The sequence below is a fragment of the Chrysemys picta genome, chromosome 6, assembly GCF_011386835.1.
Source record: "Chrysemys picta bellii isolate R12L10 chromosome 6, ASM1138683v2, whole genome shotgun sequence".
NCBI classification, from domain to species: domain Eukaryota; kingdom Metazoa; phylum Chordata; order Testudines; family Emydidae; genus Chrysemys; species Chrysemys picta.
The window spans coordinates 4,210,089-4,236,607 of record NC_088796.1 but is presented as its reverse complement, the minus strand read 5'-3'; the positions used below and the strand labels follow the sequence as shown (position 1 = coordinate 4,236,607).

Sequence of the window (26,519 nt, the reverse complement as noted above, 5' to 3'; positions counted from 1 at the left end):
AACCAGCAGCTCCCAGGCTGGAGGGAGACCCCTCTCAGGGCTGGGCGCCATCGCTGTTGTTACTGTCCGAGCACTGGCTACTGCCTTCTTGCACACAGCCTAGCACAGCTGGGGCATGGGTGGTCAGGCCTAGTGGATGGAGCCAGAGCTGGGTCTGGTGGGTAGGACTGGAGCCAAGGGTCAGAGCTAGGATTGAAAGCCAGGAACCAAAGCCAGGGGGTCAGAGCAGGGCTTGGAAGCCGGGGGGTCAGAGCCGGGGTCTCAAGCCAGGAACCAAAGCCAGGGGTCAGAACTGGGGTCAGAAGCCAAGGGTCAGAGCAAGGCAAGGGAGCAGGGTCTGTTATAGCAGCCGGTTGGGGATCCACCTAGCTACATAGGCACCTTCCACCAAGTGTCCGGTCCAGGCTTAAGGAGTGCACCTGGACCAATCAGGGACCCGCCAGCACTGCCAATCTGGCCCTCAGTGGGTGGCACAACCAGCAGACCTAGGTTCCTGCGAAATTGGGGACACCTTTGTCCAAATCTGGTCTGCGGGGTCCTGTGCTTGAACTGGGCGTTATCCAAGAGCGCGCTCCATGGATTAGACAGGGATTGCCAAGCCAGCAGCTTGCTGGGCAGTGAGATCCTCCCCGGTGCCCACAAGCCCGCTCCCCTCCAAGCAGGGTCCTTTTATTCACAGACCCTGCTTGTATTCATCCAGGTGGGATACAACCAGGAGCGCCCCTCCCTCCCCTGGCCTGCTAGCCCCCTGCCTCCCTCAGAGGGACACACACTCTTTCTTTTATGAATTAGCAAGCTGGCGTCTCTCACTGCTTTTGGCTCCCTCTGACAGGCTCTGGCAAGAAGCACAGCGGAGCCACGCTCGCGCCGACAGTCAATACCGGGCCCCTCTCCAGGATAAACACCCATCGCTCACTCTCTGCTGCAATCACTGCAGCAGCCAGACGATCCGGGACGGGACGCCCCAGTTGGTGAATACTCACCACGGACTAAGGAATGTTGCTTCAACTGCTAGTTGGAGGTTCCCAGGCTTAGCCCGGCGTGGACGGGGCTGGGGCCGTCACACGGAGACTCCAGAGGAAGCATCTGTCCCAGGTCACTTTGGATTTTCCTCCTCAGGGCTTTTCGTGTGTGGATTTGAGAGCTCGTCAAACAGGGAGAGCAAGAGAGGTTAGTCCCTGGTTTCCTGGGGACAGGTGCAGTGCTAACTCCCCACGGTGCTCGGCTGATTCCACATAGTCCCGAGCTGCAGACACACCTGCTGTCCCAGGCCTGGGATCCCTACACAGAGCTCCGCCGGGATGAAAATGGACCACTGAATCCTACTCTTTGGTTCCTGTCTCCTAGCTGGCTTTTGCTCAGTGACAATACTTTGCTTTTCACCCCATGACTACTTAGTAGCCTCTTGTCAAAGCCTTTTAAATGTCTAAATAAATAACATCAGCTGGTTCTCCTATATCCACTGCTTTATTGACACCGTCAGAGAATTCTAACAGATTGGTGAGGTACAGTTTTTCTTTGCACAAACTGTGCTGATTAAACCCTATTAGATCACAATGTTCCTGGTGTTTTATGATTGTTTTTAATGATCATTTCAACCAGTTTGCCAGGTACAGATGGTTTACTGGTCTGTGGTGCCCCAGATCACCGCAAGAAGCTTTTTGAAATACAAGAACAACATTTGCTACTCCATTCTCTGGAACAGCAGCTGATGACAGATTGAAAACTATTTTTGTTAGCATCTCAGCCCCTTCATATTTGAGTTCCTTCAGAACCCTGTATGGACTATTATGGCCTGGAGATGTATTGCTTTTTAAATTATCAGTTTGTCCCAGCATCTCTTCTTCTGTCACCTCAATCTCTGAGAGCAGCTCCTCTTTATTACCAGGATAGAGCAGGTGTGGAGTAGGAAAACTCCAACATCCTCCTGGGTGAAGGCTGGTGCAAAGAAAGCAGTTAGCATCTCAGCAATGTCCTTATCTTCTTTCATGGCTCCCTTTAACCCCTAGTGATCCAGCAAATCCACCCGTTCTTTCACAGGCTTCCTGCTTCTGAGATACGCATCAAAATCCCCTAAATCGCTTTGCAAATCTAGCCCAAGTGTTTGATACAATAATAAAATCATTTTGGGTATGAAATAAGCAGAGTCTCAGGTTTGCTGGAAATGGGCAGTTCTTTTTCTCTCCTGCTGATAATAGCTCACCTTAACTGATCACTCTCCTTATAGTGTGTATGGTAACACCCATTGTTTCATGTTCTCTGTGTATATATATATCTTCCTACAGTATTTTCCACTACATGCATCCGATGCAGTGGGCTGTAGCCCACGAAAGCTTATGCTCAAATTTGTTAGTCTCTAAGGTGCCACAAGTACTCCTGTTCTTTTTTCAGGTTTCCTGGGTTCCCTTCGGCTTTCCAAGTACGCTTCTCAGTTACCTTTATTAAAAGGTCCATCTCCCTTTCACAGGATTTCCTGGCGGTTTCTTAACACAGGGTTCACGGGAGACAAGGAGGGCTGGAAAACCCAGGCGGCATATGTCAGCGTGGTTAAGGACCAAGGAGAGAACATAAGAACATAAGAAAGGCCGTACTGGGTCAGACCAAAGGTCCATCCAGCCCAGTATCCTGTCTACCGACAGTGGCCAATGCCAGGTGCCCCAGAGGGAGTGAATCTAACAGGTAATCATCAAGTGATCTCTCTCCTGCCATCCATCTCCATCCTCTGACAAACAGAGTCTAGGGACACCATTCCTTACCCGTCCTGGCTAATAGCCATTAATGGACTTAACCACCATGAATTTATCCAGTTCTCTTTTAAACCCTGTTATAGTCCTAGCCTTCACAACCTTCTCAGGTAAGGAATTCCACAAGTTGACTGTGCGCTGCGTGAAGAAGAACTTCCTTTTATTTGTTTTAAACCTGCTGCCCACTAATTTCATTTGGTGACCCCTAGTTCTTGTATTATGGGAACAAGTAAATAACTTTTCCTTATCCACTTTTTCCACATCAGAGAGCAAAGAGCAATGGGGTGGAGGGATACTGGATGGCTCAGGGGTGTGGAATGGGACCTGGAGCCTTTGACTTCCCTGATTCACTGCACATCCGGGCTGGGTGGGAGTGAAAGCCGTGGCAGCCTATGGGAAAGGAGACCAGGCTTTGTCCAGCTCATTAACAGGTCAGGGTCTGAACCACAAAACCACCAGCACCAACCGGCATCCTTGCTGCTGCTCTCAGCACAGAGGAGGAAAGGGCAGAATGGCCCAATGGAGAGTGCACTGCACTGCACTGGGTCTCAGGAGACTAGAGTGCTGTTCCCAGATCTACCACTGACCTGCTGCGTGACTTCCGGCTATCGATCTTAGGCATTACATAGCCCGTCACTGCAGTAGCTGAGCGCCCTGTGAGGCAGGTCAGGTCTCTGGCCCCCAGCTTGTAGCCGGAGAACCGTGGCACAGAGAGGCTAAGTGATGTGCCAAGGTCCCACAGCGAGTCTGTGGCCGAGAGAGACTCGATCGCAGGTCTCCCAAGGGTGAGGCTAATGCCCTGACACATCTGACCCGGCTTTCTGCCAAGTGAGACACTCCCGGCCGGGCTCTGTAGGCGCTACTGTAAAACAATCCCTAAAGAGTGGCCGCTCAGGGATGAGTCACACCCTCAGCTCCTGCTTGCCCTCTAACTGGGAACGATCATCTCCGAAACCGGCCGCCCGCTGCCCAGGGGGATGGACTACAACCTCCGACAAATCCCAAGCATCCTGCTGAGGGGTGCGGGCAGGGAATGGGGTCTGCCCGGCCAAGAGCAACAACACGCTCCCTCCGCGTCTACCTGGCAGCACGGCAAGGCAGCAAAGCCTGCAAGAAAACATCAGCACTAAAAATAGGGCGTCTGCGGTAGGGGCTGACCACATTCATTAGCGTGTCCATGACCTGCCTGACCACAAGGTCAGCCTGGGAGAGCGTGGCAATAATGCACCGTGCATCTGGGCAGGAAATCTCCTGAAGCACAGGGGGATGGACGTCCAGGAATAGAAAGAGACATTCCAGGAGCTGTTGTTTTATTTTGCTTTGCAGACAGGGAAGCCGTGTGCCTTTCAGGAGCTGCCTCTTGGTCTGCAGAGAGCCAGGTGTCTGGTGGAGGAAGGGTGGAGAGGAGACGAGAAGGGGGAGCAATCAGAACCGGCCGTGCCTCCAACTCTGCTCTGAACTAACTGTTGGTTCTGGGCTTCCTACAAACCCCGGTGCCAACTCTGTCCACATAGAATCATAGAATATCAGAGTTGGAAGCGACCTCAGGAGGTATCTAGTCCAACCCCCTGCTCAAAGCAGGACCAATCCCCAACTAAATCATCCCAGCCGAGCTTTTCAAGCCAGGCCTTAAAAACCTCTAAGGAAGGAGATTCCACCACCTCCCTAGGGAACCCATTCCAGTGCTTCACCACCCTCCTAGTGAAAAAGTTTTTCCTAATATCCAACCTAAACCAACCCCCACTGCAAGGGACACCACCACAGGACCTAACCACATCAGCCACACCATCCGGGGCTCGTTCACCTGCACATCTACCAATGTGATAGATGCCATCATGTGCCAGCAATGCCCCTGTGCCATGTACATTGGCCAAACCGGACAGTCTCTATGTAAAAGAATAAATGGACACAAATCAGACATCAAAAATTGTAACATTCAAAAACCAGTAGGAGAGCACTTCGATCTCCCTGGACACTCAATAACAGACTTAAAAGTGGCCATTCTTCAACAAAAAAACTTCAAAAGACTCCAACGAGAAATTGCAGAACTGGAATTAATTTGCAAACTAGATACCATCAGATTAGGCCGGAATAAAGACTGGGAGTGGTTGGGTCATTACAAAACCTAAACTTATTTCCCCAATACTAATTTCTCCCTACTGTTACTCACGCCTTCTTGTCAACTGTCTGTAATGGGCCACTCTCTTACCACTTCAAAAGTTATTTCTCTTCCCTGGGTATCCTGCTGTTAATTGATTTATCTCGTTAGACTGACTTAACACTCGGTAAAGCAATCCCCATCCTTTCATGTATTTATACCTGCTCCTGTATCTTTTACTTCATGCATCTGATGAAGTGGGTTTTAGCCCACAAAAGCTTATGCCCAAATAAATGTGTTAGTCTCTAAGGTGCCACAAGGACTCCTTGTTGTTTTGCTGATACAGACTAACACAGCTACCCCTGAAAGCTGGGAAAGAGTAAAGCAGCATGGGGCTGTGGGGCCACAGACATTCATAGGATCCTAGATGTCCTAACATCCCATCCAGCATCTGATGGGACGAAGCTGGAATGTCAGTGTGGATGGGGCAGCACTGCTCTGTGTGTGATTAGTCTGTACGATCCCAGAGAGAGAGAGAGAGAGACAGTGGCTCCGGCAGTGAGGAAGGGCATCGCAGACGGTGGGCTAGGAGGACATGGGAAGTGGAGAGGGCGAACGGCAGTGGTTATCTGTGCTAGGCCACTAAAGGGATAGAGGTCAGCCACACAGTCACAGCTATTGCACCTCACCTGAGCTAGCAGAGACCTGGACCGCTCTCAGGTGCCCACGCTGCCCCCGGGGGGAGGTTAGCTACACATGCAGAGAACACGGAACCAAAGGCCCTGAAAGCTTCCCAGAGGGCACCTCTGCGACCCAGAGAGCGCAGAACCCACCCAGAGAAGAAGCCCCCCCTGGCTGGCAATATTTCTGACCCACAGGGAGGACCTGATTGACAGTGCAAGGCTAATAGGCAGGGCCCACTGGGCTGAAAACCATGGTGCAAGCCGAGGCTGCTGCGCACAATTCAGTGCCCTCCCCTGCTCTGTGTGTGTGTGTGTGTGTGTGTGTGTGTGTGTGTGTGTGTGTGTGTGAAATCCTTCACTTGGAGCACTCCACGCCAGATCCACATCCGACTTCACCTTCCACAGCACCGGGAAAACATGCCGGGCACAGAAGAGACCTAGGGGCTGTGCTGTTCACAAAACATCTTTGCTTCCCAGCTCCTTGGCAGATCACAGATATTTCCCCATGACATCCAGAGCATTTCCCAGCAGTCTGCTCCAGGCGGGCTATTCCTCTTCCTCCTTGTGTTGGGCTGTCACTTCCCTCTGCGGCTGTCACACTAGGGCAAAGATTGCACATGGCAGGGGGCAGAGAGCTGGTCCTCCAGGGTGCTGCTGGGAACCTCTGCGTTCCTGACACCTGCACACAGGAGGTCCACGTACATTCCACCCCCAGGCAGGATGTGCTCCCCCAGGGGCGTCGAGGAAAGGGCAGAATCTGGAAATGGGCAGGGACAAAAAGGGGAACACGACGGCAGTGACGCTGGGATGTTTCCCTTTGAACAGCGGTGTTAAAATGATTTAAACAGACTCCTTGAAAGGGGAAACTTGAATTCTAATCATGGTACATAAGCAGCCGGCGCCGGAGCTTTCATGTGAGGGGTAACGTGTCTCCAGTGACTCACGCTGACTCACGCGCCCTGCGCATGAGGTGCATACAGAAGCAACTTGCGTGCCAGAAAGGGGGCCGATGCAGGCAGAATCACAGACTCGTGTGCAACAACACCGGCTGCCAACAGCAAGCGGGATGCTGTCAGCAAAGGCAGGGGAAGATCTGGGGTGCCACCGGGCCTCCCCTGCAATCCTGCTCTCTTTTGAAGCACCCTCCTGCACTGGGAATGAGGAAAACCTCTGTCAGACGCCTCCGTTCCTGAAGTCCCATGCAGGGGGCAGGCATTTCAGATGTGTCTGCCACCCCAGGTCTCCCTTTTGCAGAGTGTATGTTCTCCCTCTGGGCAGAAGGCCCCTAGAGTGTTAATACAGAGTCTGAGCCAGAGTGAGGGGTGGCCCAGCCATTTTAAACAAAACAGTTTATCCCAAAAAATTGTCTCTTCCCTTCTCTTCCCCCACAGCTTGTTCATGATTAGATCTGGTAGGGGGAACACTTTCCCTGAACATATTTGAACCTATGGATCACTCTCCAGTTGAGTGCTTGGCCAGTTGTTGCTATTTGAGTTTTGTGACTGGCCACGCTAAGTCAGGTGGCCTTTGATTCTTCCCCCTGATTGGATGAGCTAACTCCAATGCAGTATTTCTGACTAGAACGAATTTCATTTCTTGATTGAAGGACTCTTGTTCCAAGGCCCCAAGTTCCTTTGTCAGGAATGTTTATGTGAACAGAATTTCAGCCACAAGAATGCCGGCAAAGAGCAAACAATCAAAGTCTAAGCAAAAACAACAAGGAGTCTGGTGGCATCTTAAAGACTAACAGATTTATTTGGGCATAAGCTTTCGTGGGTAAAAACCTCACTTCTTCAGATGCATAGAGTGAAAGTTACAGATGCAGACATTATATACTGACACTTGGAGAGAAGGGAGTTACTTTGCAAGATTCTAAGTCTAAGCAGGCTTCACCTAACCCTAACAGGAGAAAGGGTTTGCAAACATGATGCACTTGGCTCTCAGGACAAAAGAAAGCTGAGTTTGGAACGAGTCTCATATGGTCACCCAGAGTGCTAAGGAGAACATCCGGAGTCATATTAGGAAGGCTTAAAAATGTAATTGCTAATGGGGGACTGAGATGTAAAATGAGGACTTCTCACTAAATGAGGGTGTTTCTTTTGGGGTCCCCCAGGGATCTGTTCTGGGCCCAATGCTAGTCAACAGCTTTATCAATGACCTTGAAGAAAATATCACATCATTGTTGGTAAAATTTGCTGAAGGCCCACAGGGTGCTGGGGTGATAGATAATGATAAGGACAGGGCAGTTATACAGAGCATGCTGGACCCCTCGATAACTGGGCGTATTCAAACAACAGCCTGTGTTTTAATACGGCCACATGCAAGTTCATACGTCTGGGAACAAAGACTGCGGATGACTGCGGTTAATGGACGCTGGACTGTGCTCAGGGAAGCAGTGATTCTGATAAGGACTGAAGGGTCATGGTGGAAAGCAACTGAATATGAGCTCCTGGAGCTTTGCAGTGGGCAAGAGGGGAATACCAAGTAGGAGCGGCAGTGACAGGTGATAGCCAGGAGACAGAGCTTTCTTGGGGCCAGACCCAGACTCTGGAATTAACTCCCCCAAGAATTAACGGCCCTCCCAAACCTCAAGGTCCTTCTGCTCTATGCACAAGGTGCATTTCTTTGACCTTGCCTTCTCAAACAACCATATATTATATATATAAAAATTCCATAGTGAAACGCTCCATTACACACACTTCTCCCCCTGGGCACAGCAAGAGAAAGCAAACCCGTGACAGATGTTAGTCACGTTGCTTAAAGCACGACTGGAAAGCATTCATATACTACAGTGGTGAGTGCGGCATCAGACCCTGAACCGAATAGAACAGAATAGCTCTGTATACAGAATTGGTGAGAACGTTCCTGGAACGCTGTTTCTGTTCTGGTGTCCACACTTCAAAAAGGATGTTCAAAAACTGGAAACGGTTCAGAGAAGAGCCATGAGAACGACTCAAGGAATGGGAAACCTGCTTGACAGTAAGAGACAGAAGCAGCTCAAACTGCATGAGCAGTTAAGAGGAAACTTGATCAATGTCTGTAAACATCTACACAGAGGAGAAGATTTCTGATCGTGGGGTCTTTAATCTAGCAGACAGAGGCGTAACAAGACCCAATAAGTGGAAACTGAAGCCAGACAAAATCAGACTTTGAAATTAGGTGCAAATTTTTAAGTGAGGATAATTAACCACTGGAAAAATTCACCCAGGATTGGAGTGGGTTCTCCAGCATTTGAAGTCTTTAAATCAGGAGTGGATGCCTTTCTAAATGAGATGCTTCAGCTCAGACAGAAATGATGGGCTTGATGAAGGAAACACGGGGTAAAATATTTCAGGCTGTGCCATGCAGGAGATCACACTAGATGATCATAACAGTCTCTTCTATGAATGTATGGAAAAACCAAGAGATCTAAACCATCATGCCTTCGGGCAAGAGCTAAGCTCTAATGACTAGGGGCTAGGAGAGAAGTATCCTTGAGTGCAGGTGTGATAAATGAAGGGGCAGGAGGTAGCTCCCTTTTATGAACACACAGCCAGCCAGCTAGCTATAAAGTCCCTCTTGGTGGGTAAACGAAAGGGAGTGCGCACCTGACCAAAAGAGCCAATGGGAAGGCCAGAACTTTTTAAAATGAAAAAAAAAAAAAATTTCCCCTTTGTCTCTGTGTGGTTCACCGGGAAAGAGGGGAACGGGGAGCAGTTATGCTGTGAGAAGCTTTAAGCCAGATATGAAAATCATCAGATCATATCTAGAACTACTTTTAACAACCCAAATATGTAAGTAAATCAGGGAATGTCTAGAAAGATGCGATTAGGGTTATTTCTTTTATTTCTTATTGGCTTGTGGACTCCTCTGTGCTAACCCCAGATGCTTTTGTTTTGTTTGTAACCTTTAAGCTGAACCTCAAGAGAGCTATCTTGATGCTTAATTTTTGTAATTGATTCTTTTAAGATCTAGCAAAAAGCCTAAGTTCCAAATGTATTGCCTTTCTTTTTGTTTTTAATAAAATGTACCTTTTTTTTAAGAACAAGATTGGATTTTTGTGTCCCTAAGAGGTTTGTGCATATGTTGTTTAATTAGTTTAATTATTTAATATGTTGTTTAATTAGTTGGTGGCAACAGCTGATTTCCTTTGTTTTTTTCTCAGCTCTTCCCTGGAGGGGGGGGGTGAAAGGGCTTGAGGGTACCCACAGGGAGGAATTCCCCAGTGTGCCTTCCTGGGCTCCAAGGGGGGTTTTGCATTTGGGTGGTGGCAGCATCTACTCAGCCAAGGTCAGAGAAAAGCTGTAACCTTGGGAGTTGAATACAAGCCTGGAGTGGCCAGTGTTCATTTTTAGAGTCCTTGCAGGCCCCCACCTTCTGCACTCCGAGTGCCAGAGTGGGGAATCAGCCTGGACAGCAGGGTATCCCATAACTGCCTCCTGGCAGCACCTGATGCTGACCATTGTCAATAGTAGGCTGGATGGAGCCCTGCACTGATCTCGCACCTTCAAAGAGAGAGATCTTTTCGCGGTCAGGTAATTTGGGCGCAACTCTCAACTTGGCAATTAATAAATAATCCAGTGGAGAAAGTTCTCTGGGTTTTCAGTGCCATAGAGGAACACAGGATTTGCTGAACCAGATTAGACTGTAGGTCCTGACTCTGGTACCGGCCAACGCCAGCTTCTTCAGAGAAAGGGAAAAGAAAAAAACCAATGTCTCTTGCAATTTGTCACACTGCACTGTGCAGAGGGGGTTCCCTCCTGACACCGCCGGGACCAGCTCATGGCCTGAAGCTTGGGGATGATTATTCCCCCCGCCACAAATCCACTGATCCATGGCTGAGCTATAAAACGCCCCTTTGGAAATAGTTACCTCTCATTCTGCAGGACACAGGCAAAACCCACTCATGCCTCTGCCGCCCGCTTTGATCGAACGGCAGAACAGCGCTGCCATCACAGCCCGTGCTGAAAAGGAACGCGCGGCAGGCCCGAAGTGTTTTAACTGAGAGTAATGGGATGAAATTAAGCAAAGGCAACAGTCAGATCCACCACTCTGGGAAGAGCATTCCCAAGAGACACGGTAGGACAGTGACTTGCATTTACTAGACAGTCATATCTTTTATCTGGGAGGATCCTACAGGGTCTACAATACTGTACAGGCTGTAGGATATAAATATAGCTATTGAAACTGGATCAAAAAAGCCCCAGGGAGGAGAAATGCCATGATTTCTGGGGCTTTTGAAAATGTCTCCCTTAATTTAAACATTCAGAAATGCTGAAACGCCCAAACTTCACATTTTTCCCCAGCTCTACAGTTGGCTGAAAAAGGAGGAGAAAGAACTGGGAAAATTTCCCTTCCAATGGGAAATCAACCTGCAAGGCACCGACTTCTGTTACTGCTTGGCAGAAGGGAAAGAGTATTCCAGCAGATCCCTACTGAGGCCAGTGCCCTGTTGTGCTATGTGTACTGTTCGTGTGTATACACACACACACACACACACACACACACACACACACACACACAGAGTCTCTGAGGAAGTGTTATTCTCCCCCACTGAACCAAGGTGCACAGAGATGAAATGACTTGCCCAAGGTCCAAGCGTCACTCTGTGTGAACTGAACGCATGTCTCAAGTCCCAGTCCAGAGCCGTATCCACAAGACCACCTTTCCTGCCTCAGAGACCCGCTATGATGGTTGCCAGCAATGGCGGGGTAGTGGACTCGATGACCCAAGAGGTCCCTGCCAGCCCTACACCATGTGTTCTATGGGACCCAATATATTGAGCTGAGTAGGAGCTGTGGGTACTCAACACTCAACACCCCTGGAAAACAAGCCAACATGCTTAGGGGTCTCCTCACTACACACTTTCTACTCTGTACAGCTCTTCCTCTGAGAGACACGAGATTCCTGTCCTCAATGGCTCGTGTGTCTGTCTGGCCTCTGGGAGAAAAGTCTATTATTCAGTATTAGAGAGACAGTGGACACACATGGGCCTGCGGGCTTCTTCCTACCCTTGAAATATGCATGTGTGTTTGTGCAAAGGCAGGTACCTTGCAGCTGCTTTAAATAAAGGCACCATGAAAGCCGGCACTCCGGAGCCGGGCGGCACCTCTGCCTTTCATCACCCTCAGCAGCCCTTTCGTGTGGCTGGTTCAGGGAACACCGCACGCAACACTCTCTGCCAAGACCGGTGCCAGACTAACAGGGGAAGTTCAGCCCTGCACAGAGGAGCCAGCATGAGGCTTGGCCAGTACCTGCCCCCTAAAAACAGGGCAGGTCCCAGGCTTGCTGTGGCACATCGCTGCATGCCACCCAGAAGGAATTTGCAAATTCCATTGCCTGGTTCAATTTGCGGGGCCATTTCCCGGTTCCTCCATGCGGGTGGACCAGTCTTTGTTCGCTCAGGTGCCCAGGAGAAGCTCTCTCTTGGTGCGAATACAGGTATGAGTGCCCGAGCTACGCACCCGCTGCCCCGGCCGCCCCATCCACAGGGTGGGAGTGAGGCTGTGAGGAGACATCTCCAGCGAGTGCTCAGCCTCAGATCCTGGCGGAGGGTGTCTGCTGTGGGAGCAGGTGGGGAAAATCAGCACCAGGCCACAAGAACCCGCTGGAGCCACTTCTCTGCTTAGGGCTGGGCCACGTGTGGGTTCCCCGGGCCAGCGAGCCCCGCCGCAGCAGTAACGACCATGCTAAGTGGTAGCATGATGCAAAATGGAGGCTGGTGGATTCAATCCATGCCCAACGCAGCCAAATGAAAGAGTGGGCATTGTTCTTTACAGCCAGGCACTCCACACCACCTCAGCACTTGGGCCAGTAGATGAACCATGCAGGGATCTGGACACAGCGTTTGCAAACCCCATCACGGGGCAGTTACGTGGCAGGAGAAAACTAGACATACAGGCAGCCATAAGATCAACAAATCTGGCCTCTTTCTTTCTCTCTCCTCCTCAGGAAGGGAACCAGCCCCTTTACAATCTGGGCTGCACATTCATAGCCAAATATCCTGCTCTCTCCCGTGCAGAAGAGACTGAAAAAGGCCCTGGCTAGACGAGGAGCTCTTTGCTGGCATGGCTCTACTCGTCACGTGGATGCAGTCTACACCGGCAAAGCCGATTCCAAGACCCTGAGCAAAACGAGCGATAATGGTAAAAACGCACATCTGCTGCTCTAACTCCATCTGCGCTAGGCTCGGCTGCGTCCGTCACAAATCACATCCCTGAATGAGGGACGCAGCTACGCCGGGAAAAGTCTGTGGTGTGTGGACCTGGCCTGCGTGACCTAAACTGTCCGAGGCCTGTTATTTCCTATGGTCGTCTCCCTGAAACTGTCCCTCCCTCAGAGAGTGTCAGTTCATTGCTACTGCTCCTAGTCATCCAACCGGCGGACAAAAATCATACCCCGGGGACTTAGGCAGCCAATCCCAGAGCTCAAAATCCCCCAGGCCTAGCTAGCTTGATAAAAACAACTCAAAGAATGACAAATTTCCAGCATATTTTTGAGAGAGACAAGGTGGGGGTGAGGTAATGTCTTTTACTGGGCCAAAGAGTTCTCTGTGTAGTTCGAAAGCTGGTCTCTTTCACCTACCGAAGTCGGTCCAATAAAAGAGATCACTTCACCCGCCTCGTCTCTCTCGTACATTGGGACCAACATGGCTACACCACCACTGCAAACGCCACATTTTTGGAATTCACCATGGCTTCCCTGGCAGAAAATAAAGGCAAAACCTTTGCCCATTGTGATTGGCTCATCAGGGCTAGCGGATCCCCCAAACTCTGATTAGCCGACCCCAAGGGAAGTGGGCAGACCTAGAGGAGCTCCTTCTCTCCCAGTCCAGTGAGGAGTGGTGACAGAAATAACTAGGAAGGTTGGTTGCTCATTGGGCAGGCGATTTGCATCCCCTTGCTGTGCATTCGGAAGGCGGCTTGCAGGCTAATGACTTTGTCTTGGCTGGAATGCGGTCAGCATTTTTAACAAGGTGTATGCAAACGGGCACTCCCGGGAGATTTTGTAGCAGAACAAATTGCAAAAGATTACAACGAGGGCTGGAGAGAGAGAGAGCAAGCGAGAACGAGAATAAATAAAATCAGATCTCTCTCTCTCCCCCAGTTGAGGAATGATTGGGGTTAATTGCTCATTGCTGGTTAGTAAGCTGAGAGATAGCAGCTTCTTTGTGCATCAATAAACTAACCTCAGATACTCCAGCCTCAGAAGTTCATTCATTTCAAGAGACTTTTATCTCTTTATGGCCTCTCCAAAGTGAAAACATAATTACTGTTTAAACGTGAGTTAATTCAGCAGGGTGAGGATCAATAAAGCAGAATTGCTCCTTTCAAACAGAGAAATCACAGTAAGGGACAGAGGTGTATGTAACTGGGGGATAGCTGAATGATAGGGGAAGGGAGAGCATGTGGCTTGGGGTGGGGCATTCCAGGTCTGGGGTATTTTTGTAGTTCAGGATGTTATAGTTGATTGAGGCGTTTATATACTCAGTCCTAGAGTTTTGCATGGCCACCCATCACCATAGTACCTGGGCGCCTTCCATGTTAAAGAGATTGACAATCGCAAATTCCCCAGTGCAACTTCAGACAGCCCCAGGATCTTAGATTCATGGATTCCAAGGCCAGAAGGGACCATTGTGATTATCCAGTCTGACCTCCTGTAGAACACGGGCCAGGGCCCTGCCCCACACTAATTCCTAGAGCAGAGCTTTTAGAAAAACATCCACTATCGATTTAGAAAATGGCAGTGACGGAGAATCCACCAGGACCCTTGGTCTCTCTTTTCCAGATACAGAAAACTCTGGTTGGGATTGGGTGTTCTTTTTCTTTGGGGTGGGGGGATGGGGGAAAAGGAGCAGCCGATGGGGTGAATGTCATTCTGGTCAGGATGGGGGTCAAGATGGACTCCTTGTATCTATAAAAGTTGCATAGGCCACAGAGGGCAGCATTATTATATACCCTGTTCTGTTTTGTGTCGTCCCCCCCTATAATGTAATGTACCTACATAGGGAAATAGCAAACTAACAGTATCCCATAGACACAGAGAATGAAGACGAGGAAGAAAATCCAAGAAGAAAATGAAGTAGCAAAGTCTAACAGACGGACTGGGGCTCAGGACTCCTGGGTTCTAGGGACGGATCGGACACTGACTGGCTGGGAGACAAGTTCTATTCCCCTTCCATGCTTTGTCTTGTCTATTCAAACTGGCACCGGCTCCTGGAAGTGCCACTAATTCCTATCGCCTCCAGGGATTACATAACCTCCCGGGAAGCGGCTCCTTGATTTGGATTGCTCCCCAGCCAGAAGATGCGAGGGGCACTCACACGGTCACCCCATTAGCCCTGGGGTCCCCTTTCCCACCTACATATGTGCCTCGCAGCTCCATCGCAGACATCACCACCAGCCCGGTGAGTGTGTCAGTCCACGGAGTCCTGACAACACGCGGGCATAGGTGCAAAGCTGTTGCTTCATCTACAAACGCCCCGGGCTCCTAGATCTTGCAGAACCTCCGTGGGCCTGCAGAGGGCTCTGGACCCTCATTTGGTCACCTACTGTAGTGCAAACTTTTGCTTCTCTCCCTCTCGGTTATTTATAGGATTTCTCTGGGACTCCTTATGTTTCCACCCACAAGTCTGTTGCTAACAAGTGCAAGGCCTGATGCTTCGACAGCACAAGGCTGGGTGCATTAGAAAGACCCCTGAAGAGTCAGGGGCTGTGCACAGCATGGGTGGAACAGAGCGAGTGTGTGCATGGTGTCAAATTGTGTGTGCGACACCGAGGCAGTGTGTGCGTGCGAGGGCGAGTGTGTGAGCAAACGGGAGGAGGGACGCACGTGCGTGTGAGAGAGAATCCGGAGCCAGCCCTGCAGGCCGCCCAGCTCGGCCTCGTTAATCCTTTTTCCATCCCCCCCGCCCTGGCAGGCGAGAGCTGGAACAAGTCAGACCGAAATAAACCAGTATTCTTTGCTGTAATTGTGGGTGTTTCGCTCCCTCCCTTTAAACTGGCAGAGGGAGGGTTTGTTCCAGCCGCTAGAGCTCCTGACAGCTGGTTAAAATTCACCCCTGGGCAGAGACTGGCCGGATAGAAATCCTCCCCCTAACCCCACATGGTCTGCTCCCACTCCAGAGCTCGGGCAACCTGGAACTTCCCCCATGTGTACCCCGCTGCCTCGCCTGGCCCTCCGCTCCCCTCCCCCAGCCCTGGTGACCCTCCACCCTCCTTGGGCTCTTCCTTACCACCAAGCCTGCATGATCCACACAAGCCATCAAACTCGGCAGGGAGGCATCTGTGCCAAAGCCTCCCCTCGCAGTCTGAAGAAGCAGGTTTGCATGGGAGCCTGCCAGTTCCAGACTCCCTCTGCCCCGATCTGCCTCATCCCAAGTCCCTGCCAAATCCTGCCTGTCTTCTTACCCAGTAAAACCACCCTGGTGTTGTTGCTAGGCTGCGGAGGTAGATTTCAGACCCAAAAGGGACCCTTCTGACCATTCGGCGTGACCTCCTGCATAGCACCTCCCCTAGGGATTCCTGCATCCGGTCCAACCACTCGTGGAAAAAGACATCGGACTCCAAGTGCTGGAGAATTCACCGCCTCGCTTGCTGCTGAGCCGTTCCAGTGCTTAGCTACCCTCGCTGCTAAACATTTGCCTCTTTTTCCCTGTTTGAACTTGGCTGATTTAAGCTCTCAGCCATTGGATCCCATCCTGCCTTTGTCTGCTAAATTCAAGATCCCTCCAAGTAGGGTGACCAGATGTCCCGATTTTATAGGGACAGTCCCGATTTTTGGGTCTTTTTCTTATATAGGATCCTATTACCCCCCACCCCTTGTCCCGATTTTTCACACTTGCTGTCTGGTCACCCTACCTCCAAGGCAGGAACGGGGGTCCGTCCGCAGGCCCTCTGCGGTATCACTCGGGTGGTGAAAGTCTTTCTGAGAAAGGGAGCCGATCCGCAGTGCTGATCCATGCTGCTGCGCTAATCCCTTCCCCGCAGGATTTCAGAGGGGGGGATGTGATGTATACAGGATGCCACAGCAGCTGCTCTGTCTAAGGGATCACTTTGAATTAAGGGTGGACACACTGGAATGGTGTCTCTAACCCAAGTTTGTGTCCTGCCTGGTAAGCAACAGTCACCACGTGGAGTGGATCTCTCATCCAACAGGCCTTGGCTGACATATGGTTGTTTTGTCACCGGGTCATCAGGCTGTTATTGTGCTGTGTGTGCGGGACTCTCCCTCTGCCTGTACAATCGGTTTGGCTGCTCCGCCATCCACCCACCTCGCTGTGAGTTAGGACACCCTGCCCCAGCTGTGTGCCTGCCCTTGGAGCACTCCGGCACTGCAAGGGCACTAGAGGACACAGCTGCCCAGGTTTTCCTGGCATGCACCAATGCACGTTCTAGCAACATCGTCAGCGCAGACGCACACGCATTGCTGACCGGACACATGGCTGTGATTGTGATAAAAACCACGTTTGTTGATTCTCCCTCTCCGACCTGGGTTTGAACCAGGGAACGTCAGCATGAGCGGCTACCACTGGAGCTAAGGGAGCAATTCTATTAGCTAGTAGCAGCAGTAGACTGTTATCTTCCATGTGGACCAGCCACTAGAGGGGGATGCACAGAGTAGACGAGAGTATGTTACCCAGACTGGTGTAAAAGTGGAGTGCGAGGACATAAACACGCAAAGCCATGTCTTAATCAGCAACTAGAACACCCCTTAATCACTTCACAAAAAATACTAGCACAGATACCTGATTGTGGCCCCTTGCCAGAAGGAGATTACCATCCAATGAGAGCAGGGCAGTCCCTGTGTCACACCCAGGGCTAAATGGGGACTGGGAAGGGTCAAGGGAAGCTGGCGACTCCGGATAAGAACAGAGCTCCTTAACCACAACCATCTCAGGAATCTCTGGCCTCACTATTCGGGTGCCCACATCAATTATGGCTGCCTCGGCTTCACCCATCCTCCCCCTCCTAGTTCCAAAGAAACATTGCTCGGAATCTATTTAGCTATACAGTCCCATGAAGAGGCTTCCCACTTCTCTCAGTCCTAACTGTATCCTGGGCTATCACACGCCTCAGCCTTGTAGGGAAACTGGTCAGGAGAACGGGGCCAAGCAGGAGACATTTCATCTTTATATTTATTTATCTAGGGCCAGACTTTGCTGCCCTTTAGTTGAGTGCTACCTTCCCATTTGAATAGTCCCTCTGAAATCCATGGAGCTAGTCACCCAGGGCAGTAACTGCTCCGTGTGAGTTAGGGTATCAGAATCTGGCCCTTATTGATCTGTTTTCTATTTTTCTGATCATAGGCGGAACGGGTAGCACCACCTCTAGTTAAGGTTGCCCACCACTTCCCACTACAAGCCCTTGTTTTCAGTTGCTTATAACCTAGCCAAACATTAACTGCTTAGGCTGAGATTTTGTCCTGCTGGGGCGGCAGCATCAGGCTGCATTATTTTGAAAAGTTTCAGCAAAAATTGTTCACGATTCGGGAAAAATACATGCCCATGTTAAGGTCATTATTATGACCGTTTTACTGAGAAAAATCTACCACCACCATGCTTTGGAGCAGGGACTTGAAATTTGGCAAAGGGGTGGCCTTTGTGTCAGGGATGTGTCTTGCTATTTCCATGGGTGGGGGGACCCCACGTACATTTGGCCAAATAATGAGCCTCTGAAAAATCTCTGTTTGCACATGGTCAGTAGACACTTGTTAGAGTTTGGCAACTAAAGTCTCTGAAGATTCCATCTGCACTGGGCATGCTCCAGCCCAGGACTAAAGGGGCAATTGTTGCTCCTAACTGCTGTGGGTCTGGGCACATAAATGGAGAGGAGGGAACCTGTTTCAGTGTGCTTCTACAAAAACCGAGGAAATCATGCACCAAAAACGACTCGAAAAGAACATTAAGGTTGGGAAGTCAAGTGCTCAAAGGATAGGAAATGAATCATTCTGAGACACAACCAGAACGAACGGCCAAATCCATTGCTTGGGTGACTTCAGCCGGAGACGAGTTTGGCCCCCGCAGAATAAAGCGGAGAATCCAAGGAGTCTGGAGGCCACGACCAAATAGCAGCGCAGGGGTTTTGGGTCATGTTGGGTGACTGAGAGCCACTTAGCAAGCAAGCAGCCTAAGCCCCTTCCAGTCCAACACCATCTTTAGTAATTCATACGGCACTTTGTAGGACGCTTGCTAATTGCTAGCACTGAGTAAGTCGGGGGGAGGGGGGGGCGCTTGGCCCAGCGTGGCTGTGAGCTCCTGTACAGAATGGCTCGTCAGAGTCTCCTCGCTTGTTAGAGTCTCCTCGCTTAAGTATTTAGCACTAATGTATTTCCCCAAGTGCTTCATACGTTATTAAAGCTGAACATCCACTAATCACGTTATAAATAGGGAGGTGGCCATTGCCAAGGACTCTCTTTGCTTTCGTGGAGTCGGGCAGCCCCGTGTGCCGCTTCTCCTGCTTTTGCCTCGCAGCCTAGATTTTCCCCTCTGTGGATTTATTCAATAGGGTGTTAAAAGGGATACAGGCGCTCTGGGAATAGACTGCGAGGGGGAGGGATACATTGGGGCACATGGGACAGGCCTGGGGGGCTTGGGCAGGAAGGGGGGGGCACCAGGGTGTGGGGGAGGATATCAGAGGATTCTGCCCTAGTTCCATTATTCAGGCTTGAGATCTGTGGCCATGGTGTGGGTTGCTGAGGGGAACATCTGGATTTAGGCCTGGTTGCAGAACAGCTCTGCCTTGCTGTCCCCCAGGGCTCCCCAGCTCCCTCTCTGAGGCCTCCAGCTCCCTCCTAGCTCCCGCAAGGCTGCAGGGTCCCTTTTGCCTTGTGGCACCCCCTTGGGTTATGCCCTGGGGAGCCGGGCCTGCCCTCTCAGAGTGGGCTACGCTGCCGGGGAGGCCTTGGAGGCCGTGGAAGCTCTTTGCAGGCCAGGACACTGCCCTTTGGGAAGCAGCTGCTGCAGAGGGACAAGACGGAATGACGCGCCCACTCCACAGCGCCGGGGAGGGTCAGAGTGCAGAGGGCACATAGCTGAAATCCTCGACCCCTCGGCTACCAGGCAGCCGCACACGAAGTAGAATTGTATCTGGCACCCACAGCACCTGCTGTGCATATTCAGGGGCCTTGAATTGCTGTGTGAAGCCAGCTGCCCGGGGTCACAGAGTCAGAGACCGAAGAGACCCACCTAGGGAAGCATAAGGATACCGGATCCCGATCAACAATCACAGAGAGTCTCCTTTAACTCTTAGCAGCCTGCCCAGCCAAGGTGCGCATCAGGCCCCCATTGCCATCATATCTGTGCCCCACACAGGTTGTAGTGTCTTTATCCTCCCAACACCCCTGTGAGCTAGGGAGTGCCACGGTCCCTATTTTACAGTTGGGAAACCGAGACAGCAACTGACTGAGTGACTTGCTCACGGTCCCCCAGGAAGTCTATGGCAGAGCAGAGAATTAAGCCCGTCTCCCTCAAGCCCCGGGCAAGCACTCTAACCACTGGGCCAGCTTTCCTCCTGTGTGGGAGCCTAGGACACATGGTTGAGCAGGGCTGGTTCCACCCACAAGGGTCAGGGGTGCAGACGCCCACCCACCACCCAATCACAAAGCTGCGGCTCTCCAAAGAAGCCAGATGGACAGGGCTGCAGGCCCTACTACCCCGCACGAGGTATTTTCACACCGCCCTTTCGGGGCGTGGAGAACACTCCCCCCAGGCTGCAGCCCTGCTGACTCAAAGGGCAGAGCGTGTTCCGGGAACGGTGCACTCAGCGAAGATGAAATCCCAGGACCAAAGACCGATAGCCACCCTTCCTCAGCAGCCACGACCGTGCAAAGCAGCTGGGGCCCCCTGGGAGATCTGGCCCCGTTGTTCTCCTGGTTACAGCTGTGCCCAGGAAATTACACAGGGGTCTCGGGCTCTGCCTGCTGCTGTCATGACGCGCACACGACCAGTGACTCCTTGCTCTCTCGAGAATGGAAACAGGCCCTGTTTAGCTCGGCCACTGGTGATGGGGACTCAGCAGAAAGCGACTCTGGGCATCACAGCAAGGGACAATGGGTGCATTCTGGTACGACTGGCCATGGATCACCCCAGCACTCCCACGGGGCACTGTCAAAGGCTGCAGGCAGCGTGCACAGAGGTAGACGGTGGGGATACTCTGCGTCCCTGCACTGGTCCATTATGGTCACCCCCTTCCATTCGCCAACGCCACCTCTATAGCAGGCGACGAACGCAGTGCTCATAGCCCAGTGCATGGCCGGGCGCTGTCCTCCTAAACGCGGCGGGGTGTGGCGGAGAGGACATGAAAGGAGATGAGACACACAGCCTGGTACAGACACTGCAGATGGAGCACACGGATCGGACCGGGAGATAAGAGGCAGAGGGCTACGAGAGATACATAATAATCAGGCTCTACGCTCTCGCAGAGACAGAATTCTTTGCGGGCCGGGGGGAGGGAAGCTGAGAGTCACTCACCCATCTGGCTGTGCCTCTGAGCGTACACCATCACCACCGCGGCGAGCACCACGCAGCAGGCTGACGGGACAGGACTGGCCATCTGTGGAAGCAAATGAGAGGGATGGGTCATGGTTTGTCCGTCGGGTGAGAGCGCTCTGTACTCAGCAGAGAAACTCACCCCCCCATGCACCGGCGTCTGGCGAGGGGGCGTTGGGTAGCTGATGGCACGGTCTTGCTGAGGAGGAAGGTCACTGAGGCGGCCCTTAAATAGCCTGTGCAACTTTCCACTAGAGCTGAGGTGTGAGCTCTGGGCCCTGCCCACGGTTACTTTGGAGTAACTCCTGCGGACTTTGATGGGAACCGCCCTGGTGGAGCTGAGAGCAGAACTGAGCACTTAGAAATACCCCTTACACGTTCCTATGGGCATGTTATTTTCCCCATCCCCTTTTAAGCTCCAACACCCCCCCCCAAACAATCCCGTTAGTAGTGTTGCTGTGCATTGTTAAGCAGCTGCAGCACTCCACACCAGAGGTAGATGCCTCTGAATGGTGTAGCAGACAAACATCAGAAGAGCCACACTGGGTCAGCCCAAAGGTCCATCTAGCCCCGTATCCTGTCTTCTGACAGTGGCCAATGCCAGGTGCCCCAGAGGGAATGAACAGAACAGAGCAATTATCGAGTGATCCGTCCCCTGGCATCCACTCTCAGCTTCTGTCAGTCAGACATTTCGGGCTACCTAGAGCGTGGGGTTGGGGCCCTGAGCTCAGTAGCCACACATTACAATAGTACTCCCAGAGGAAGTTTGGAATCAGGTCCTATTTTTGAGCCAGCTCCAATGCCCTCGACTGCATCGCCCCCTGGAGCTGCCCGTGCCCAGGGGCCGGATCTAAGACATGAGAGGAGGTGACAGAACTCTGCAGTAGCTGTTGGTCTCTCATCTCAAATGGCCATAAGGCCCCACAGACGGGGCACTGGCCCGAGACCCAGGACACCTGGGTTCTATTCCTGCCTCTGAACTGCTGGGTGACCCTGGGCAAGTCCTTTGTTTGTCTCTTTAGATTGTAACCTCGTGCGGGCAGGGACTGTCCCTGATGGTGGATGTGTACAGCCCAATGGGACCACCGGGTGCTACAGTACTAGAAATAATAAATAGAAACAGCAACAATCATTGCATGCCTCCTCCATGCATCTTTAAGCCCGTGGGTCCCTCTGTAGTATGGTTATTATTATATTAGCCCCCAGACCTGTCCAGGACACTGTACAGAAGATGGGGTGACGCGTGGAAGCCAAGTGAGGCAATTACCCTGCTTGGCCAGGCTGGGGGTCTGGTCTCCGTTGGCCCTGCATGTTAGGCGAGCCTCAGACACATTGCAGAGGGGAAGAAGCAAGAATCGCCCGGGGAGCAGGAGCTGGGAGGAAAGGGGAGGCACTGGGCTACGTTCTGTCTGGGGGGGGCGGGGAGCATGAGAACCGCCTGCAGATACAGACAGGGCCTTTCCCTAGGGGAGAGGGACCAGTTATACAGAGTAGGTCCATGAGGAAGTCACAGACTAGAGGTTCAGCGGGGACGTTAGGGGAGCTGGGAGAAGAGTGGTTTGGCTGAAGAAAGGAGCTGCCCAGGGCTGGCATGTTGGATTCCCCATCACTGAAGACGGCTCCAGGCTGACAGAAGGATGGGGCAGAAGTACCCCAGCCTATCCTGCCACGATGCAGGGGGATGGATATGACAATCCACCAGCGGTCCCGCCTGCCCCAAATGATTCTATGAGCCGCCCCTCTCCTAGTGCCCTCTTGCTCCCAGCACACCTGTTTGGCCTCATCGCAGGAGCAGCAGCCCCGCTCCCCTCGCAGATCCGGTTTCCATCCCTTCCGCGCGCGAGACGTGCAAGTCATCCGCGGAGAGTTTTACGAGCTGCAAGTGAGTCAATCCATGCACTGGCTCCAGCGTGGCAGGGGCACCGCACCATTTCAGACAGCACGTGCCCCTCCCTGCCCGCGCTGCCGTTCTTCAAAAGGGTCGCTTAACTCGCTTTAACGTGCTCTGTTGGGGCCGGTGAGCTGGGAAATTGCTCCGGTGCAGCTACGGGGGTGGGACCTCTCTGGAATGGTCCCTCAGCCAGGCTGTAGGTAATCCTGCCTACATACACCCAGGCCTGCCTGCTCCACTGGCCCATAGACACGTATACAATGCCATCACCGTGGCATCTAGCCGTATTATCTATCCCCTGCTGTAGCAAACAGACATAGAGGACTTTGGCAAGTTGCTTCTTTGGAGCTGTCTGCCTTGTGTTTGAGACTGTAAATGCACTTGGGCAGGGACTTTCTTCTATTTGATGTGTGCGTACAGCGCCTGACACAACTAGGCGGGTTCCAGCCCTCGGGGCGGGAGGAGGGAGAGCCTGGTCCTACTAGAATACAAATAGAATGAAGGGAAGTAATTTTCCTGGCTCAGGCCAGGAGTGAAAACGAATCTGGTGGCTCTTCCAGGCCTCGCCGATCATGTCAAGAAGCCGGCACACGCTTTGGCACAACTGACGCACTCTAAATAGACGTGTCCTAGGGAAGGTGATGGGGGCACAGCTGTGTTTGTGTAAGAAAATGTCCCCCTCCACTCCAAAGCATCCCCTCCAGCATCACGCATGCTGCCTGACGCCCTAGCACGTCCCTCTCCACAAATCAGAGCTCTTGACCGGAAGAGCGGCGCACCAGCAAGGACGGTGCACTTCAAGCCGCATAGCTTGGCTGGACGGTTTGCCTCGCCCGGGGCTGCGCTGGAAACAATGTGAGACAGAGCTGTGCTGCCAGCCACCGTCTCCATTCTGGAGGCTGAAATCCTACCAGGAGCTCAGGGCAGCGGAGGGAAAAGCCTGGCGTCTTGCTAAATTGAGAGGGTTGTTGCTGGGGACTCTGGAAGGGCACCTCTCCAATCCCCCAGACCAAGGGGGTGAAATAGGTTTCTCTGACGGTGGGTATGGCGTCACCTGTTTAGAATCCCCCCTTCAGCGGCTGGCCACCATTGCAGGCTGGGGGGCTGGAACAATTTTTATACTGGGGGGGCTGCTAATGGAAACCAGATTTTTGGAATTTTGTTTTTTTGCCACCTGAAGCCCAGGGATGGGGCAGTGCCCCCAGCACCCCTAGTTCCAGCACCATCGATTGCAGGGCAGAGGTAGGGTCACCGCCAGCATGGTGACCCCTCCTTATTTAGCATTCCCTAGAGCTGCGTAGGTGTGAAAAACATGGTGTAGAAGAGACAGACACGCAGGGATGCTGTCTAAGGGCCTCCGGGGTAGGAGTTATTCCAGATTTACAGCAAAGGGAGGGGAGAATCATGCCCCCATGTAGGTAACGAGGGGGTGAAACGGGCGTAGGGGAAGGGCGAGGGTTAAACAGAATGATGTAATTAAAAACAGAAAGAGTCAAGGATTGAAGACACTGGTATCCCCTTCACAGCCACGTTAGAGCTCCCTGCATCATCCCTTCTAATCCCCCAGTCCTCTGAGCAGAGAGATATGCACAGAAGGGCGGAGGTGTCTCTCTGCCCCGTCCCCAGAGTGCCACCTCCCACTGCTGGGCCAGGTTAGCCAAGCAAGCGCTATCCTTTGCAGGGCTGCGGAAAGCACCACTGGGAGCAAGAGCCGAGCCGGGGTGCGACTGAGATTCGGCTGCAATTTGTGCCCGCGCTGCCTCCGGCGGTAGCGCAGCAACGCACCACCTCCTCAGCCGGGCAGAGAGACCAGCCTCCACCTAGCCCTCTGCATCTGCACGGCAGGCAGGGCAGCGGGCCTCCTGGCCCACAGAGCGGGAAGATGCAAGCGCTGCATTGAGCGAAACGTGCGTGCAAAGCACCAGGCAATCCGGGAGTCCGGTTTCATGGTTCACGCCGGGGTAGACGGCACAAAGAGGGAAACTAAATTAGCCTTTTAAAATCATTGCAAGCTCAGTAATCTCAGGTGCTATGTCGGTATTGCGCAGAAGGTTTGTCTTGTAACACGGAACATGCTTATAGGCTCTTTAGCCATATGGCGTCCATTTAAACTCCTAACAGGGGAGCAGTAATTGGCCCAAACAGCAAAACATATTCCACATAAAACACGCACGCTATGGGAGCCCATCTGGACACAGCCTGGCATAGCACCACCCTTTACAACACCAAGCTCAAATAGAAGGATCAATGGAAAACCCGGGGAAGGGGGAATCTTGGGGGGCAGGGGGTTGAAGTGCCATGAACGAGCACAGAGCTCGCCCTCCTGGGCTCACAAACCTTTCCCTGCTGTTTAAACTCCCGTCCAGCTCCCGTCCCTGAGCAGGGCTCACTGCTCGGCTGCAGGGCCGCCCTCCCTCCCTACGAGGGATGGGAGAAGCCCCCGAAGCAGGCTGCCACCAGGTGACACCCTGCCTACGCAGGGCACTCCAGTGGAGAGTGTACTGAGACCTTACCAAGCCCTGCCGCAGACTTACCGCTCTGCAGCATCTCGGCCTGGCCAAACCCAGCACTGCAGCCCCTCTGCCTCACCCGCCACCTTGCCTGGGCTATAGTGGCCTGGGGGTGACTCGGCTCTCCGGCCTGGTCACACTGAGATCCCAGACCTTCGAGGGTAACAATGTCCCAGCTCAAAGGAAGGAAAACTCCTCTCAGGCTCCAGTTCCTGCAGATTCTTCTCCCCTCTGCTGGCCTTCCAGGGCTTTCCCCCGCCACTGCCCCTCCGGGTGTCATCCCGGGAGACTCTCCTCCTAGGCCTGCTGTAGGAGGCTCCTTCGTCCCAGCTGCCCGCTCCTTTCAAAGGCAGTCCCAAGGCAAGAGCTCCTTCCCGCAAGCCTCTCTGTGGTTCCCTTCCTGGAAACTCCCCACTGCCTTACCCCTGGGTCTCCCCTCCCTATTGCCCTGCAGTCCTTCTTTTATAGGAACCACCTAACCTGCTTCTCCCCAGCTGGGTCGAATCCTTAATGACCTGATCCCTTCCAGGTGCCTCAGAATGAGCTAAGTGGAAGGTGTAATCCACCTGGAGGAAGAGTGGCAGGGCAGGGCCCTGTATTTCTACACTGACTGACCGCGGGCGCTAGTTCCGGCTCATGCAGAAATGACGACAAACAGAGCCCTCAGAGGGAAGCTGGCAGTCAGGAGACAGGTCCCGGGCTTAGGTGGCAATGGCCAATGTTGGAAGATTCATTGGGCTTTAGTCTCTGTTAAATTAAGACCCTTTTTTGCAGCATCAAAGTGGCTGAAAGAGAAGTCCCTCCTGCACAGGGGCATCCCGCTCTGTGCCCTCAGCCCCTGGCATAGGGGGTGGATCGAGGGCACGGCCAGAGAGCGTATGGCGATTCTCTGCTTCCTGGGAGCTGGGGTAGAAAGGCGGAAGGTAGAGCAGCCCTGAAGTTGCCGTCTCTCCCCTGTGCAGCCCCGGAACACATAAAGCCCCCTCCCACTCCATCCCTGGCCCAGGTTCAAGCAGAGAGGATCTGAGAGTCAGGCCCTGGGTGCCAGGTGTGCCAACATTCTGACAGCACACGGCTGAGACTTCCCACATTGTCTCCAAGGGACATTCAGTAAAAAACCCACATTA

The 26,519-nt window shown here is 52.4% G+C and overlaps 1 protein-coding gene across 9 annotated transcripts in view; it reads right to left on the bottom strand.

Annotated features, from left to right (window-relative positions):
* CNTFR (ciliary neurotrophic factor receptor) overlaps positions 1-26,519 on the bottom strand; it is a 440,626-nt gene that overhangs the window by 185,295 nt on the left and 228,812 nt on the right. For 7 of the 9 annotated variants that reach the window (XR_010602077.1, XR_010602076.1, XM_065598658.1 and 4 more), the window contains one exon: positions 20,974-21,055. The exons of the other annotated variants lie outside the window; for them this stretch is intronic. Coding sequence is in view for 5 of the 7 variants with exons in the window: in XM_065598658.1 (XP_065454730.1) it covers positions 20,974-21,055 (82 nt within the window). In the remaining 2 variants the exon portion in view is untranslated. The remainder of the gene's footprint in view (positions 1-20,973; positions 21,056-26,519) is intronic. 9 annotated transcript variants of the gene reach the window in all.